The 20158-nt window shown below is 37.9% G+C and overlaps 1 protein-coding gene across 1 annotated transcript in view; it reads left to right on the top strand.

The window, feature by feature from the left end:
• LOC139945792 (lysine-specific demethylase 4A-like) overlaps positions 1-16574 on the top strand; it is a 73455-nt gene extending 56881 nt beyond the window's left edge. The window contains exons 14-18 of the mRNA XM_071943218.1: positions 3432-3596; positions 5123-5323; positions 8497-8667; positions 11223-11435; positions 12231-16574. Of these exons, the coding sequence (XP_071799319.1) occupies positions 3432-3596; positions 5123-5323; positions 8497-8667; positions 11223-11435; positions 12231-12632 (1152 nt within the window). The 3' untranslated portion in view covers positions 12633-16574. The remainder of the gene's footprint in view (positions 1-3431; positions 3597-5122; positions 5324-8496; positions 8668-11222; positions 11436-12230) is intronic.
• Positions 16575-20158: the final 3584 nt, after the last annotated feature.

Here is a 20158-nt window from a genome sequence, read left to right as displayed (position 1 = left end):
TTTTTTGACGTCATTGGTATTTTTTTTTAACTGCCCACTCTTACTAGGCACTAACATCGTTAAAAGCAACTTCATATCTTTTGCAACATTTGAATTAGAGGGACACTTCCAGTTTCGACCGGAAGTAGAGGTCATGTGAGGTCACGCACACAAAACAAAATGAAGACCTAATTTATCCCTTCCCAATCCCGCAAACAGAAACCTACGGTCTCTTGTGGCTGATTTGATATAGATTTTCAAACATTCAACATAAAACACCTTTAAGATGACGTCACGTGAACGCTGACACTGGCTGATGACGTCACCATCAATCCCTGAAAGTTTCATTACAATTGCTCTTTGGGAACTATGCAAAAAATTGCGAGTACTGAATCAGACAAATAAAAAAAATTAAAAATAATAATAATAATAAAAAAAACTTTAACAAAAACAAGAGCTGTTTCGCTTCGCTACGAAACAGCTAATAACAATACATATATTTAACATCATAAAACACTAAACTGTACTTGATTCACTTGTATGGTTGTCGCGTTTGGTTGACGCATTTTGAGACAAAAGGGGGGTTTGATAAAGACACTACTGCGAAATGTGGCAATAGTTTAAAGCTCTTTGTTATTGGTTTGAGGTGTTCAGCCAAAAGTTATGAAGAGAAATTATGCTACATAATGTTGCTAGGTCTGGGTGTATTGCATTATTAACACTAATGTCATGTCATCAGTCACAACATTACATCATTCATTATTAACACTAATGTCATGTCATCAGTCACAACATTACATCATTCATTATTAAAGGAACACGTTGCCATGGATCGGTCGAGTTGGTCTTTGAAAAGCGTTTGTAACCGTTTTTTATAAAATGCATATGGGTAGAAAGATGTTGTAAAAGTAGAATACAATGATCCACACAAACATGCCTCGAAATTGCGTGGTTTTCCTTTTACCTCGTCGACTAACACGTCGGCCATTTATGGGGGTCAAAATTTTGACTCCCATAAATGGCCGACCATGTTAGTTCGCACAGTAGAAGGAAAACCACGCAATTTCGAGGCAAACTTGTGTGGATCATTGTATTCTACTTTTAAAACATCTTTCCAACCATATGCATTTTATAAAAAACGGTTACAAACGCTTTTGTTTTGACCAACTCGTCCGATCCAAGGCAACGTGTTCCTTTAACACTAATGTCATGTCATCAGTCACAACATTACATCATTCATTATTAACACTAATGTCATGTCATCAGTCACAACATTACATCATTCATTATTAACACTAATGTCATGTCATCAGTCACAACATTACATCATTCATTATTTTTTTATTTTTTTATTAAATGTTTCATTTTATTATCTGAAAGCAGACCTTCATTTTAAAAAAATCGAGGAGAGCTGTACATCGCTCTCCTTAAATCAAACAAGCGATTTAAGGAGAGTGATTTCCTAGTCGCTCTCCTTAAATCAAGAAAGTGAACTAAGGAGAGTGATTTGCTCTTCCAAAAAACCCAAGTTTAATTAACACTCAATAGCACAATAGTTATCCTTTTTATTGCTAAATTTAATGAGTTAACTTTAATCAATCCCATTTCATACCATTCCAGTGCAAAATAAAAGTCTGTACACCAGCAGAAGAAAGATAGAAAACAAATCCACAAAAGAATGATTCAAAATTAATGTAGACTTGGTTTAATATAAAATAAACACACCAAAAAACATACTTAAATATTTAATTTAAAGTAAGCTTGGGCGATATCACGATATTATCGAATATCGCGATACTAACTTGGAAACGATTTCGATATCGGATCGATTTGGTTTTAATCGAAATATCGAAATATCGCGATATATCGCGATATATCGTGATATCGATTAAATATATCGCAATATTAGATATATCGCAATATCGGGATGTATTTTCTAGCTGAGACATCTTGCACCCCATAGATTTGGAGTAAAACCGGGAGCATAGGTCATTAGAACACCTCTCTTATGCTGTGACTGTCTCTTCTACATTTTTCACTGGGTTTGAAGACTGATGATGTCAAATTGAATTAATCGCGATTATATCGAATATCGTGATATATTGTCGGCGATATATCGTGAATAAAATAAATCGATATCGCCCAAGCTTAATTTAAAGTTAACCTTCAATCGGTGCATCAGTGCATCAGTGCATCAAGTTTATTTATAAATGAAAAAGGGGGAAAACTTCCTGAAATTGATTTGAAATGTAAAAATAATTGCACAAATATTGCCCCCTTAAAATCACAGTAATAAATAAAAATCAATAGTTTTATTATTAAATACTAATAAGTTTGAAAGGATCTTTGGACATGTTGGATACAGACAACCAATAATTTCCATTATTATTAAGAATAATAATAGTGTGCAAAATTAGGAGACGACTTTTAAACAAATTGAACAATAAAAGGAACGACATGAGGTTAAAAAAAGACATTGTTTTTGAACCTATGATATGCAGTTTTGGAGAGGGAGGGTTCCATATACTACTACGATCGTCGCTAAAGTATTTTTGCAGCACACTGAATTAGCAGAGCAGGACTCAATAGTGTAGCGATGTATCTTCACACGATTAAACAAAAATTTGATCGAAGTTCTTGCAATTTTCCAGCTTCCATGTCAACAAAAAACAACAGTTTGAATGATTTACTATAACTTGCAGATGTTCTTAAAATAAATAAACAGTTTTTTGATCTTACTTTGCAAGAAGAAACATCAGTTTAGATTTAATCCCAAGTCACCGTCGCTCAGATACACGTGTGGGTGATCGTGTGTCAAAACAACCATACAGTCTGGTTAACTGCACAGTACTGGTCCGTGTAGAGGCAAACACCAGACCCAGTCAAGAGACAAGTATTTCTATTGGCTGTTGAATTTCCACATAGCGAGTACTGATTTATTTCATTGGTCGATTTTGCCCTACTGCTAGAGGGTGTCAAAGAATGAAAATCACGGAGGAAACTAAGTTTGTTGTCGACTGTGATTTCTTATTAATTTAGCATCGGTTTTCATGCGGAAATATACTAAAATATTTAAGTTTAAAAAAATATTATTTTCAACTTAAGTATCAAGCATAAATGTTGCAAAATATGTGTTGCAAATTGAAACTAAAAATGCTCTTGTTAAACTTGTAAGGAGCGGGTTTTTTTTGCTCTCCTTAAAAATATTAAGGAGCGCTGAGGAGCGCTATCGCGCTCCTTTAAAATGAAGGCCTGTGAAAGATCTTGAAAAAGCAAACGAAATGAACATTGACATGACACCGATTCGACCTTGTATCCTGACCCTACCAGAAATTGTAGTGATTTATTGTCTTCAATCGTTTACAGACAACGTGGCACTTTCAACACTTTTTATCCACAAAAAAATGACCGATTTTCTCATTTTTGTTTGTTTGTTGTTGTTTGTTCCACAGGAGTGTTGTTTGTGTAATCTTCGTGGGGGAGCGTTGAAACATACAACAAACGGTCGCTGGGCTCACATTGTCTGTGCGATGGCCATCCCGGAAGTTCTTTTTGAAGATGTAATGGAAAGAGATTCTATCAACATTGAAAACATTTCATCTGCGAGATTAAAACTGGTAAGAAATTACAGTGGGTGGTAGTCACAGGGAAAACATGAGCTACCTTCATGTTTGCCTTGTTAAAGGCACTGGACACTTTTGGTAATTACTCAAAATATTTATTAGCATAAAACCTTACTTGGTAACGAGTAATGGGGAGCTGTTGATAGTATAAAACATTGTGAGAAACGGCTCCCTCTGAAAAAACATAGTTTTCGAGAAAGAAGTAATTTTCGACGAATTTGATTTTGAGACCTCAGATTTAAATTTTGAGTTGCTGTAATCAAGCATCTGAAAGTACACAAGTTTGTGTGACCATGGTGTTTTTTTCTTCCATTATTATCTCGCAACTACGACGACCAATTGGGTTCAAATTTTCACAGATTTGTTATTTTGTCCATTTGTTGAGATACACCAAGTGAGAAGACTGGCCCTTGTTATCCAAAAAGTGTCCAGTGTCTTTATTAGCATTATAATTCACAGTTCAGTTCTTTTATGTTTTTTCCCACACACACCATGCAAATAATACAATATAAGCAAACATGCAGTTACCTTATAAAGGTCAGATAGCAATACCAATAGGTAGAAGAAAATTAAACAGTTGCTTTGTTCTCAATATATTTAATAAATTATTGAAATTGCAAAAATACAACATGATGACGTTGTTATGATGTCACTACGAATTGAAAGATTTAATGTCCTTAACTACCAATACATTAAGTTTCAACTCGGTCGGACTTTTCAAAAAAGTTATAAATTAAATTTACAAATTTAAGTTCAAATTTAAATTTTTGCCATGTGACCCACCCGCATGTTGCAGGCTGATTTATAAACCCCCTCCTGTGAAGGTAATGACTATAAATAGAGCAAGCTAGTCGAAACATTGAGACCTATTTAAGAACTCACTCTGTGGTAGTGCAGTTAATAACGATCTTATAAGGTTAATTAATAGTCCCCGCCAGTTTTCTACCTTCCGCCCGGGTAGTAGTTAAGAAGCAGGACAGTTCCTTTCAGAACTGAGAAGTCTCCTGACCAACCTGATAAATCTACTCCACGGTAGAAGTGTTGGGGTCAATATTACAACCTCTTTCCCACCGAAGGTCTGTACTGTAACCAGTCTTGTTTTTTTTCTAAAGATATTTTCATGGTAAATGTGCCACCAGTATGTCCAACCTAGTTCTTCCTATTAAGGTGTTTGAGCGTGAAACCAGACTTTCTGCTTCTTCTCACCCATATACTCTTGATTTGTTGAGATGTAAAACAAGGAGCCATTCCAACAGCTTTATTCCATGTACTGCATCTCTTTAGAACTCCTTGACTGGTGGATGATTCCCCCATCCTACAATCTGGACTGTGTTGAGAGAAATATCAATTCCTGCCTCCAGCTCCCCTGAGTTATTTTCATACTTCCATTTTCTTCTTGTAACCCCTTACCTATATTGTTTTTTAGCCTTTTCTGCCTGGCAAGTAGATACACACATGGTGTTACCGCAAACCAAATATAAACAAGATAATGACTGTTGCTCTATTCCTTTGTATTACAGAAATGTTTTTTCTGCCGGCCGTTTATTAAGATGGGGAACCGGTACGGTGGTTTGATTCAGTGTTCAGTAGGGAGATGTGCATTAGCATTCCATGTAACGTGTGCTCAAGCTGCTGGAGTTGTGATGGAGCCATGTGATTGGCCGTGTGCAGTTTATGCTACGTGCCTAAGGCATCCCTATCAAGAAAAAATGAGAGACAAGGTGAGTTCTTAAACGAGTTCTTACATAGCGCTTTATAACATCCCTCGGGGCGTATCAAAGCACTCAGTATTTTGCCCTGCAAGGTATGTGGAGGTCAGTGTCTTAGCCAGGAATTTGGAAAGTGGGAGTGCAAACTGAAAAAGTGGGAGTGCAACCTAAAATCACTACAAAAAAATAGAAACGTGTGCGTAGCACACAACACGAGCGCGCAGGGGCCCTGGAAGCATTTCTGGTACCTATTTCTGTTACATTAACAAGTAAACTATTTTGATTTAATTTTTTTTTTTTTTTTTCAACTCGAAAATGAGAGGCTTTAAAGCACAGATATTGTAAAGGTGATCGACGTCCACTATACATTATTAAACTCTATAAAATGTGTCTGGGTCAATAGGCCAGTTCAAAGCAGTTACTTGGACCATGGAGCTGCGCTTGGACCCATTTAGCCTGAAATGATTCAAAAGCGATCAAATAATGCAGTACAAGTTTGCTGTCAACAAAATATTTTTTGGCATGTGTTACTCTTGATACAAATTTTTGCTTAAAGACTAAAACAAATGAAGAGGTATTGAAGAAATTAAGAGTTATCATTTACTAATGTTAATTTTCTATCCATTCTTGTCCATTCGATTTCAGAACTATAGGCCTAAAGTCAAGAAGCTGATAATAGTTTATGTATTTAATTTAAACAAATAAATTAATTAATGTAAAATAATGATTCACACAAGTATTTGCAACCAATAAAAATGCCAAGAGTAATTTACATGTACCATAATTGTTTGCTTAATTTAAACTGACTGATCATGGTAATTAATATTTTCCTTAGTATGTGTTTAGGTTTCATAATGTTTAAGTCTTATAGGTTGTTTAATTGTTGAAACTGGGGCAAAGGCAATTTGTAAACAGTCTGCGGAGAATAAAGGAACAAATAGTTACGAAAGACAGTGCCATTTAAGTAGTTCCACTGGGCAAAAAAACGTACCATGCATTGAAAAATTAATTTGGGAGGTCTATCCCCCCTACAGCAAAACCGACTTGAGATTTGAAAATAAACATGAACCAGTTTTTGAACCTTTCGAGCGGAAAATAAACATCGTTTTGTCAACTGCATTAACACCCAAGAGATGCAAACATTGAAATCCAAAAAATACTTGATGTTTCAAACAAACTCTACCACGAACAAACGATGTGCCCTTGAATTTCTAGAAGGAAAAAAGATCGTCATGTTTGCCGCCGTCGAGTTGGAAAAAACTGCAGAACCAATCTACAAAGCAACTGCAGAATGTATGCGGTAAAAGGTGCACTGCGCAGCGTGTCACTCAGTTACGGATACTGACGTCATAGTAGAAAAATCCAGAGCGCGTTGGTTTGTAGGATGGTGGAGATGAGATTGGTACCTAAAATAATCTGAACGAAAACGCGTGTGAATTCGCCTCTATCATACCACGCGTGCATGGAGTTCATGCTGCCTGCTGATGACGGTCGATGACGACGACTGACAGTTAAAACGAAGTCTGCGTGTCTTGCTTGCATTGTGTAATTTGCATGTGCGTTGAGTAATTTGTGGTTTGTGCGTTGTGTTTTGTGTGGTCGCAATGTGGTCAGCGTTTTAGAGGCAGCTTCGAGTGATTGTTTTATGGTTGCGTCGTTGAAATTTTGATTCAAAAAGAAGAAGGAAATCTGGTAAAACCAAATCTAATTTTACTCACTGCTGTTTAAACTGTTCAACAACAAAAAAATAATAAAAGAAGTTCAGTAATTTTCACTGAAATTATTAGACAGCACGGCTTCACCCGTGCATCAAATTTTTGCCCGTGTTTTCAGCCCAACTGGCCGTGCTAACACGGCGTGCACGGCTCGCTAGCTAACACGTTGGTGGAGATACAATTTGAAGTATGAGACCTATTCCTTTAAAGCACAGTGTAATGGTTTACAAGCTTCTGTGACGCAACATGCTGCCAATCAATCCAGGAACACAGGGGCGAACCCCTACTCTTTTTGATAAATGCGCTGGGTTCTTTTGCGCCACCCGTTACATGGTGCTAAGGATTAGGTCATATATCTCAAACTACGTCCCACTCCTTGCAGTAGTAATACCTGGCGCTTTGTATCCTTTGGCAAAGGGCGCGTTATACAGGCATGAACCTCTTCCTCGTTTTTTTTTTTTTTTGCTTTTTTTTTTAAGGCTAATATATGCCTGACAACAACAGTGTACAACTACAATCATGTAAAATAAGTCTAGTACATGCTAAAAGTGCACCTAAGAGCATCATAAACCTCAACATTTTCTAGGGTACCATTGTGGGTATCATTGTCCTGTGGCGTTTCGGCTGCCTCGCTCCGCACTTGCATTGTGCCTTTGAAAATGTCCTCTTTTTTTTTTCAACGGGCAGTTGCATGCCTGGTTAAAAACACAGTAATTATTATTATTGTTAATAACACAACACACTGAACCAATGGTGTTACCCATCCGAAGGATGAAGCGAGTGTCACCACTGGGACTCGAACCCACACTCTGCTGAACAGAGACACCAGAGTTTGAATTCGGTGCTCTTAACTGGCCGACCAAGACACTTCCAAGGGTCTTTTTCATCCTTGCTACAACCATGACTACATGTAGCAGTTAATGCGTTATTTGTTTTGATATAAATCACACTCTGGGATTAAAGGCACTGGACACTATTGCTAATTACTCAAATTATTTGTTATCATAAAAACTTACTTGGTTACAAGCAATGGAGAGCTGTTGATAGTTTAAAACATTGTGAGAAACGGCAACATCTCAAGTGAGAAGTGAGAAGACTTGTCATTGACAATTACCAAAGGTAACCAGTGCCTTTAACCATTATATACATGTATGTGTATGTAGATATGGTCCGGGCTAAACAGACTTGACCTAAATAATTAAAGCAATATTTTCTTCATATTTATAATTTGAGAGTTGCAGATGCCATCACACAACTTGGGCCGTGAACACGCCGCTAAAATAATACTAAAATTAAATTTGACAAACCAGCCGCCCAGTGTAAGTGTTTAGTTGAATACAATGTATCATGATAAAAATTTAAATTAAAAATAATGTCAGCAAAAAAACTGATAAAAAAAGATGATAGATATGTATACTTTTGTTTTTGTGCTTATTTTGGTACCCATCCCTCTTCAAATTTGTTTTCTAGCCAAGAGAGTCTCCGCTTAAGAATGTGTCAGTGAGTGATGCAGTCATAGCCAAACACAAGAACGGACGTTACTACAGGTCTGAGATAACTGGGGAGCGCCAGCAGGTCTTTCTACATGTGAAGTTTGATGATGGCTCTTACAGTGAGAATCTGTTTCCTCAGGATATTGAGGTATGATGAACAGGGAGCTGAAGTGTTTTCAAATCTCTATCAATAATTTTTTTTTTTCTCTAAGAAGCTGATCGTGATGATGACAGGCATGCGACACTTATGTGGATTGGCAGATTTGTGTGTTTTATAAATTAGAAACTAAATTGGTCATCGAAGTTGCGAGAGAAAAATGAAAGGAAAAAACACCCTTAATGCACAAATTTGTGTACTTTCAGTTTTTTTGTTTTTACTTTGCTGACATGTCTTTGTTTATTTGTCTAGGTAACTAATAATAATAATAATAATAATAATAAAAAGACATTTATATAGCGCTCTTACACGAGGTACCACAGCGCTTTACAAGAAACTATACAATTACCAAATAAATAAACAATGGCACTGATAATGGGAAAACAGTCAAAGCAATCAGTCATTGAACAGGAAAGTTTTGAGATGTTTCTTGAAAACTGCGAGTGACTCCGCTGAACGAATTTGATGAGGGAGACGGTTCCAAAGGCGCGGAGCATGTGCGTAACTACTTTCATTGTTAGCAGCTTGTGCATTGAGCCTTCTTGAATACACCTGTCCTTTCAGGATAAGGGTTTCCTACATGGAGTGGTATGTTCCACAAGACATCAAAATAATTATCGTCTCAATGCACACGCTTGCTCAGGGACCCACAAGCTTTGCTTCTTTATGGGTCCCTCCACAGTTTCATGAATGTCCATGCTTTATTCTTTATTTAAATAATATGTATCGTTGCGGTACCCGATGCCAAAACATAAGATTCGAACTGCCTCTAGCTACCGGGCAACCTCGGTAGTCTAGTTGGTATGACACTGCTCTAGAATTGCAAAGGTCGTGGGTTCGAATCCCACCCGAGTAATATGGCTGTGATTATTTGTTCACAGTTGGGGAAAGTACTGAGTATACAGTGCTTACACACATCGGTGTATGGGTAAAAACCAAAATTAATATTACTTTATCTATCAAACAACTATTTATCTCTTAACTTCCAATTTACATTGCCTTTGGGTATGTTCAGACAGCGTACTAACTTAGACCCGAACCGGTCTAACTTTTACGAGCAGCGGGGGGTGGTCGTAAAAATAAAAACCCATTGCGTCCAGACAGCAGAGAGTTAAACCCGATCCGGTTTATCTTCGGTTTTAAGAGGTCAAAGTAGACGCGACCCCGTTGCTCTAACATCCGGTTTTATTCATCAGATTCACGCACCGAGTATGCCGAGATACTGAGTGCCCCATGCCATGGATGATCAGACAGGGCATAATTATTGGATACAAATGGCTCAATCGAACGCGGTAACACTTTTACCATTGGGAGGATATGAGCACTTAAAACAAACATGAACACGACTCAAACTATTTTTTTAAACAAACAAAATATTGATACAAACCGCCGAGAAAACTCACCAAAATATTGTCCATATTCCATGAAACAGAACACATTTCATTTTTGTGTTTTGTTTTATTCCACTGTTTCCGATTTAATAAGTACTTTTAGTTTGTACTTCAATCGATTGGAAGTTGTCATCTCTCAAAAGCCGGTGCCGCGATTTTTATTCTGATTCGTTCATAAACACAACTACACACGTGCAAGTTACGTAAATACATGTACTTTGCGGTATTTTCCCAACTTCCCAACAACGTGGTGATATTGCTGGCGTAGGGAATTTCCCCTACACACAGCCTCGTGCCCACTGCAGTTCATTCTCCTAGATTGAAAGTACAGCACGCTAGTAACGGTGACGGCAAGAGAAAGGCACATCCAAGGGATCGGTGATGGTAACTATGGGATATCAGAGAGTGATCACTATGGGATGGCAGCGCTGTACATGTGAGAAGCATTACAAAATGCTTCTTCGCTGCGCTCGTAGTATACGCATGAAAAACAGTTTCAATTTATTGTAGGACACTCAACAAAAAAAGCTTGAAAAATATAATTTTGTTTCAGAATTTAATAAATCATGGGCGTGGGCCTGTGTTAAACTGCATACACCGATCGAGAGGGTTTCGCCAACTCGGTAAGCGGCAAGAAAGTAATATAAATACTCGGTGCTTTTCAGCATCAGAGGCAACAGAAACCGTATACAAGCACTCCGGGTCCCGGGCGTGTGCATTGAACCACACAATGGGTCGTCCGTTGTGAGTTAAAACCGGATGTCATTCTGTCCACACGCAGTGTTAAAAGATAAACCCGAACCGGTTTAGACTTAGACCGCCTCGCTGGACGGTTTAAGTTTTGGGGTTTAAACCCGATCCGGTCTAACTTTATTTGCGTTCACACGCACAAAAGTTGAACCCGAACCGGTCTAAGTGGACTTAGACCAACTTTAGTACGGCGTGTGAACGACCTCTTTGATTCAATTTTGATTGTGATGTTGATACTTTAGAAATAAACTGATTGATTGATTGATTGATTGATTGATTGATTGATTGATTGGTTGGTTGATTGATTGATTGATTGATTGATTGATTGATCGATTTATCGATCGATTTATCGATCGATTTATCGATCGATTTGATTGATTGATTGATTGATTGTTTACTTTATAGAGTCATGACTGCCTGAATGATGGACTTCCAGATCAAGGTGCTGCTGTACAGGTACGCTGGACTGATGGACTAGTCTACAAGGGAACTTTTGTGAGTAGCTACAATGTCAAGCTGTTTGATGTGGAATTTGAAGATAGATCTGTTTCAAGAGTCAAGCGTGAAGACATCTACACCCATGAGGAACCACTACCTAAAAAAGTTCGCACAAAGTTGGTTAGTATAAATAACAGTAACTTAAAGCATCTAGATACCTTTGGAAATTGTCAAAGACTAATCTTCTCACTTGGTGTATCTCAACGGATGCATAAAATAAGAAACCTGTGAGAATTTGAGCTCAATTGGTCGTCGAAGTTGCAAGAGAATAATGGAAGAATAATAACAAGTTGTGTGCTTTCAGATGTTTGATTTTGAGACCTCAGCGGAGGTATCAAATTCAGTTCAAATATTCGAGTGAGAAATTACTTCTTTCTCAAAAACTATGTTACTTCTAGGGAGCCGTTTCTCACAATGTTTTTTTACTATCAACAGCTCCCCATTACTCTTCATCGAAGAAGTTTTTATGCCAACAATTATTTTGAGTAATTACCAAAAGTGTCCAGTGCCTTACCCACTGGACACTAGTTGATGGAGTGCACAGTAAAATGTGGTGACCTCAACACCAGGGGGAGCGGGAAAATATCCAACATTTCACACACTGTTAATCTCAGTCAACAGGGCCCAATTTCATAGAGCTACTAAGCACAAACATTTGCTTACCATGACATTTCTTCCGTGACAAAAACATGATTACCAACCAAATTTCCACGTTATTTTGAGGATAAGCAAACGACAGCTGAATATCAGTAACAAGTAATATGCAACAAATGGAAGTTTGTTCGGTAATCCTACTTTTAGCAAGGAAGAAATTTCATGCTAAGGAAATTTTTGTGCTTAGCAGCTCTATGACATTGGGCCCTGTTCAGTGGCATTTGTAAGACATAAAACAAATAAGACTTCTTCTTTTTTCAGTCAACAGCTTCAGACATGCGTCATGAAAGCTTTTTAGAGAGTAAGGTTGTGACTGATCGTCATCGGCATGTCTGCAGCCTCTATGCCTCAAACCTGGAAGCTTCTAATGACATGATGACACCACCTAATGCTGGCGAGATGTCAGGCCAAAATAGTATGCAGTCAGCAACAGCAGAGGGAAGTGCATGTAGTAAATACTGCATGAGCCACAAGCACGACAAGAAGATGATCAACACTCAATGTCTGGACAACGATTCGATAGACAGTAGTGTCCCTTCTCAAGATGTCTCTAGTATCCCAGATGATCAGCAACAGACGGCACCGGCGACAATCTTTCATGAACTCAAAGAAAAATGGAAATTAGAAGGTGAGATGCCGGTGGCAGAGAACGGTACAGAATGATGTCACAGATTTGATGCCAGTGGTTAATATCTGGTGTCAGGTTATATACACAGCAAATTTGAATTCTTGATGCTGATTGGACGTGTGCAATGTATTTCTAGAAATAAATCTGACATTGTATTCTGCAAATTGAGGGCAATATGCATTTGTACCTAATTACTGCATCAAGGTCAGTCTGACATAGCACAATAATTAATTATCAGTGCTTATAAGCACAACCTTTTCAGGGACAATGAAGTTTCTGCTGTTTCAAGTTAAGTCAAAGGTTGACCCATTGAAACATCAATAATAAACCACAAGGGAAACTGAAAGGTGTGTTTTTCTAAATAATTTGGGATTGAACAAAGAGCAGGTAGTATGGCTTCAGAATGGCCACCCCTGAACAATGACATTGACAAAGAAAAGAGACCAACAAAATATGTCTTAGGTTTACCAGAAAGGCGCACTATACATTTCGCATACACCCCTCATATGGCATGGTATAATAATTTCTTCCTTCATTTTATTATGTACAAAATGTTAATAATGATTTTCTAATGTTTATATAATATTTCAATAGTATAGAGGAAGAAGGAACAATGCATTTTGGTTTCTTGAGCAATGGGAGTTCATCAATTTTAATTGCTAATTTATTTTGGTGTTACAAAGCCCTTCTTTCGTTTCTGATTTGTAATTTTTATATATTGCTAGAAGAAAACTTTATCCTTAAGTTCAAACAGCTCCTAAAAATAGAGTTCTATTTTATATAAGACATCTGACTATAACTGGGCCCAATTTCATGGCTCTGCATGCAGTAAGCAAAGAATCGGTGCTAACGAAAGCAGACGATTCCGTGCTTACGTCAAGTGTATTTTACAGGTTAGCGGAGAATTTTTGAATGTGCATGTGCGTACTCCACGTTACTGGGCATTCTGTGCTTACACAGCTAGCCCAGAAAGTCAGCAAGCGGAGAATGGTGATCGTAAGCGCAGACTTCTAGGGTAAGCAAAACCATGAAATTGGGCCCTGGTAGCAAGAGTTCTTTTAAATGTTATCGTTATTATTGAAATCATTATGGATAGCATGAGTGTCTCTATGTTAATGTGATATATTGTTAAACTTCAAGTATCATTTTTTAATATTTGAAGATAAGTTGTAGTTTGTGTCTAACCAGTTTCTATGATTAAGCAAAAGTCATAAAAACGGAATTCCGCTCTCTTTCTTGTCTTCCAAAGTTACAAAATTCGTCTTTTTTGTACAGGTAATTGCATGGTTCAATCAAACCTACAATTTAGGCTGTAAAATTATGCTCCATGCTTTATACCCTGGAAAAGAGACAGAACACTATTTCTTTGTTACAGAATAATTTCCATAAATCAAATAATAAGTACCGTTCTCAACCTTGCAGTGCTCGTCATTTGTTAAGAGTAGATGTCTTGACTGCTAGACTGATTAGCTGAAATACTCCGTTCAATTTCCATAATAAGTAGCACACCTGTAATCTTGTGTTTCCTGCACCTGTATTTCAAAGCAATTCAGTTTCCGAGTTCTGCACAACATCGAGAGTCCACAGAAACTTGAGTTGAATTTGTATTTAGACTTAGTCTGAACCGGGGAACCCTTGGAGGGAACCCTTAATCTGAACCGGGGAACCCTTGGAGGGAAACCCTTAATCTGAACCGGGGAACCTTTGGAGGGAACCCTTAATCTGAACCGGGGAACCTTTGGAAGGAACCCTTAATCTGAACCGGGGAACCCTTGGAGGGAAACCCTTAATCTGAACCAGGGAACCTTTGGAGGGAACCCTTAATCTGAACCGGGGAACTCTTGGAGGGAACCCTTAATCTGAACCGGGGAACCCTTGGAGGGAACCCTTAATCTGAACCGGGAACCTTTGGAAGGAACCCTTAATCTGAACCAGGGAATCCTTGGAGGGAACCCTTAATCTGAACCGGGGAACCCTTGGAGGGAACCCTTAATCTGAACCGGGGAACTCTTGGAGGGAACCCTTAATCTGAACCGGGGAACCCTTGGAGGGAACCCTTAATCTAACTGTGGAACCCTTGGAGGGAACCCTTAATCTGAACCGGGGAACCCTTGGAGGGAACCCTTAATCTGGACCGGGGAACCTTTGGAAGGAACCCTTAATCTGAACCGGGGAACCCTTGGAGGGAACCCTTAATCTGAACCGGGGAACCCTTGGAGGGAACCCTTAATCTGAACTGGGGAACCCTCGGAGGGAACCCTTCATCTGAACCGGGGAACCCTTGGAGGGAACCCTTGATCTGAACCGGGGAACCCTTGGAGGGAACCCTTAATCTGAACTGGGGAACTCTTGGAGGGAACCTTATTACATGTTTATTTATAACTAGTAAATGTAGGAGTTTTCAAATTGTGCACTTTGGCATGTTCAAAATTCTCGAATTCCTTGAAGAGTTGCTTGCCGTTTCTTGTATTGGGGTGGAAATTGGGCATTTGTCACCATGTATTTATGTATTGGTTGAGGTGTGTGCTCAAGAATGTTGAGGGTCATGATTTCATTTAAACCCTTGGTACATGTGGATAATCTTTAAAAGAAACTATGAAGATTAATTTTGATATTTCATACTAAAATGAGGACAAACTTTCTCCTTTGAGATTTTTTGCATCACAAGCTATGCACTTTCATTGCAATTTTTTTTGTGAGAACGAGCTGGGTTACAAATCGATTGCCAGAAAAATAATACTTATGTTAAGAGTCCAGCTCAAATTACCAATGTACTGTTCAGGGACAAATATGTCAGACCAACACTGACCTCGCCTATGGATTCCAACTTTTAAAACAAGGTTTCATGTTGTACATTATTTAGCCTGCATCGTTGAACTATATTTTCACTATGCTTCCACATTCAAAACCTACTCATTTAAAACAGGTTGGTTGCTTTGGGTTTTGATTTGAAGAGCATCTCAAATCATATCAGAAGTAACTATAAATACTTAATAGTAAACTTGCAGGTACAACCATGTATAATATCTCACTTGATGTACCTCAACATATGCATAAAATAACAAACCTGTGGCAAATTTAGCTTCCTTGTCGCAACAAGTTGATTTTTGAGACCTCAAAATCAAATTCTGAGGTCTCGAAAGCAAATTCAAATATTTTAGTGAGAAATTACTTCTCTCTCAAAAAATATTTTACTTCAGAGGGAGCCATTTCTCATAATGTTTTACACTATCAACAGTTCTCCATTAACAAGTAAATTTTGATGCTAACAATTATTTTGAGTGATTACCAATAGTCTTCAGGAGAATGCTAACACTCCCTCAAAAGAGATATTATACATGGTTGGACCCGCAAGTTTACTATTTAGTATTTATAGTTACTTCTTATTCTGAACACCATGCAAAGCTTCAAACACCATTTACAGTACACATCAGAGACATCACTATCATAATAAGTGAGTCATACTAGTCAATTTTGATACACAATCATTTCTGAAAGAATATATGTAAGTTAAAAATCACTTTGTAAAATAATACTATTTGTAATAATATTACAACTTTAAGCTATTCTTTAAATTGTCTGTGCTATTTGATGTAAATATACAAATATTTTGTGAGAACATTTTACAATAATTTAATTTGTCAGAAATTGTGCCCAGCCCATAGGTCAATTGAATTTGGTAATTAAAATGAAATGTTTATCGCTTGTAATTTTGCTGTTTACAGAAGTCCATTAGTAAGACAATGTTTAAATGTAGTTGTTCAACTAGGTGTACAGTGTTTGATGCATGATAAGTTAAATATTATTATATATTCTGTTGTGTTTTCAGTTGTTATACTGGCCGATTTGTTCATTTTAGTTTTTCCTATTTTCGTTTTAATAGAATGTATCTTGTTAAGAGACTTTGTAAATGTGGGGAAACAGATGTACATATAAATGTTGTTTCTCAAAATGGGAATAGGAATTCCAGTTAAAGTTTGCTCTAATAAATTTGTTTGTTTTTGGAGTCTTCCAGAAAACAAAAAAGTATTTTCTGCTCTTCTCATTGCGTGAAAATTTGTTCAATAGGGCCTACTTTCTTTTGATGATACTGGTTATGAGTAGTGATTGGGCAAAATCAAATAATTGATAATGAAGTGTCAACTTTGTAGAATTTCAAGAGAGAAAGGAAAACAGTCATGTGGTCCGGGATGTTTCTGTCCTGTCCAAGTCTTTGTGGCATTTAGGCTTAACCTCTGAGACAATGGACAAGACCGATTTGTATGCTTCATTATTTGGTTATTCTCACTAATCAGCCACCTTAGATTATAATAGAAACTAACTATAACATGATCAATAGAGGGCGGTATAACAACTGACAAGTAATCTGCTTCTAAAAAAATAAGTCTTAACTATTGTCAGAGGATCCAAGTACTACATAACATCCAATCAGTTACCGTTTTAAAATTGTAGAAAGAAATAGGAAAAATTAACCTTTTACCAATCTTAAAGGGACGTTACAGAATTGGTGAGGAAAACATCGTGAAGATCACAGATTTACATAAAACTTACACGGTCTAATGATGATGATGATAGTTGAAAACATCCCTTGAAATATTTCTGTCTGAAATGTCATATTTGATGAGAAATTAATAATCTAACTTTGCGTTTGGAGTTACTCGCTCAGTGAGCGTTTTATTCATTTTTATTTTGGCATCGATGCAATGCAAAATTTGTAATCGGTTTTTCACTATTCTCTTGACCCAGATGGCCGATCGATCTCAAACTTCTTCAGGTTTGTCAGTTTATGTATATGGTGGATTACATAAAGTGCTTACACTGCCTACAACTGTTTTGTTAGCAAAAACCAATTCTGTAATGTTCCTTTAAATCTGTAAAGGAAAAACAACTCCCTCACTCTTCGTTCAAAAATCTCAAAAGGAAAAACAACCCCATTCCCCTTATCGTTTGTTAATCTTCAATGGTGGGGGGACGATCCTATTGATTACCAGTTTTACGTTTAAAAAAGAAGGGGGAAACAAGCCATTTACCTGTTGTCGTTTTTGAATCTTTTAAAGAAAAAAAAACCCGGTTTCCTTGACCAAATTTAAAATCTTTAACAACAAAATGGAAAAGAAACCCGTTTACCGTTTACCCTTTTGAGATCTTCAAAAGGTAACAGCAAAGCCATTTACCCATTACCGTTGTTAATAAAAACAGAAAAAAACAATTCTACCTCCATGATTTAGGCTATATACCCATTACCATGGGCGTCAATCGGGGGTGGGGGCATGTGCCACCCCAGCAACCGTTCTCACCATCCCAATTTGGTAACTCCCGGGAGTACTATTTCCTAGGAATATGCACGGTCGTTTCACACTTACGATCAAACCCCAGGAAATGTGGTAAACAGGTCAGCCCATGCGGAAGTTACAATGTTTGTGGACGAAAGTCCGTTCCCACAATGCCACGCGGCCGGCTGCAAAATCCTTGCCACATGCGACCCAAAATGGCTGCACATTAATTGTGTATTTGCGTGTTGTTATACCAATGTATTGTGTGATTACGGCGGAGAAGAAGTCTTGCAGTGCGGGGAAGACGTCCCTGACGTCTTGTCAGGAGAAGACGATTGCTGTGACAGTGTTTTAAAGACATGCGGTATAACAATCGGATGGAATTTGTCGTGCGATTGACGGGTTTCATGGCACTTGCTGGAAGTATTGGTCAAAGGTCAATCTGGTCTACCATGAAGATTGGCCACTGGTGGGAGCAAGTTGCTATTAGAAAAAGCGAAAGGGAGCTTTCTACTTTGCGACAGCTTTTTTTTCTTTTGAGAACTGTAATTGAATGGACTTTTGTGTCCGTGTTTTACCCAGAGGTTTTGTGTTGGCGTTCATATCAATTTTTGCCTGTTCACACTATAGTGTTCACACTACAAAAATACTCCCGGGAATTTCCCGGGAAATGACGTTTTCCCAGGAAATATTTAACCCTGCTCAGGGGCAGGGTTAAGGGAATCAACCCTGGGGTAAGGCCTAGAAATTTTCTGAATGGCATTTTCGAAGAATTGCATAATAATGTCCATGATGTTAGGGCCAAGATAGTTAAAGGTTTTATAAAAAAAATACCGCATGTGGTCGATTTTGCACAATCTGACAATAGAAGTAGAAAGGAAAAGAAGCAATCTTCCCTTCCAACATCAGCAGTGCTGTTTTCCGTATTGTGCAAAGAAAGAACACGGAATAGGCTTTAACCCTATATTGGCTAGCATTTTTTCATGGCTTCATAAAGACTTTTAAATGTTTCTTCTAAAGAAAAAAGTTTTTGCAGGAGAACACTTATGCAATAGGAAATATTTAGGCCTTGAAAAACAAAACTATTATCCTACCTAGGTTTTCAGTTTTTTTCTGCAATGGGCAGGGGTCCGTTCATATCCAGCTTCACGCAGGCAGTCAGTCAGTCAATTTTGAAAAAACTTTCCCGTTTCTTGTAGGCCTATCCCATCTAGCTTTTTTTGGACTGCATCGTCGGCCAAAAATGCAACTAGTTTCAAAATTTCATCATCACTCCATCGGTCACTTCTACCCATCGTAAGAAATTGAGCAACAAATTGAACTAAAATATTTACTGTCAGGTGGTAGACAGCAATGTCGATCGGAGAACTCCAATCTGACTCTGGACAACAAAAGTCCACCAACGGCCAAGTACATGTAAATAAGAAATACCATACTCACATGGCGTGTGTACGAGTAGGAAGCTTGTTCACGCTAACTATTTTTATTCTATTCCTATTCCATTCACGTGGTCAATTTTTTTAATTCATATATTTATTTGTAAATTACTGATGTAATTCACTTTATTTCGTACCTAAACGTAAACACTTTCAGAAGGAGAAAACAAAAAAGGGCTATTGTTACCACGCGAATTATTTGGCGCGCTATTTTTGACGTCTGTGACCTTTCGAGATTAGTGACGTCTCAACACAGTGGAAGCAAAAGGTGGGGTAAGTTTAACCCGCTTTCGTTCTCACTAGCTGCTTTTCCCGGGAAAAACGTTTTTTCCCGGGGTTAACTCCTTTAACCCTACCCTTTAACTGGGTAAATTATTTCCCGGGAAAATGTTATTTCCCGGGAAATGTTTTGTAGTGTGAACAGATCGACTAACATTTCCCGGGAATTTCCCGGGAAATACCTGTAGCGTGAAAAGGGCTATAGACTGGCGGTTGGAAGTATGGGGTTGGAAAAAGAACGCCACAAACCGGGGTCGACCCGGGGAAGCTAATCGAACGCACCCTGTATAAATACCCGTTCTGGACAATGAGATTCTGGACAATGAATTACATAACAAATCCATGACTGTTCAGCTCAAGCGCGTTCCCGCTTAAAGGAACACGTTGCCTTGGATCGGACGAGTTGGTCAAAACAAAAGCGTTTGTAACCGTTTTTTATAAAATGCATATGGTTGGAAAGATGTTTCAAAAGTAGAATACAATGATCCACACAAGTTTGCCTCGAAATTGCGTGGTTTTCCTTCTACTGTGCGAACTAACACGGTCGGCCATTTATGGGAGTAAAAATTTTGA

This window comes from Asterias amurensis, chromosome 13, assembly GCF_032118995.1.
Source record: "Asterias amurensis chromosome 13, ASM3211899v1".
NCBI lineage: Eukaryota > Metazoa > Echinodermata > Asteroidea > Forcipulatida > Asteriidae > Asterias > Asterias amurensis.
Note: the sequence above shows the minus strand (reverse complement) of the source record. Positions and strands in the feature narration are given on the sequence as shown.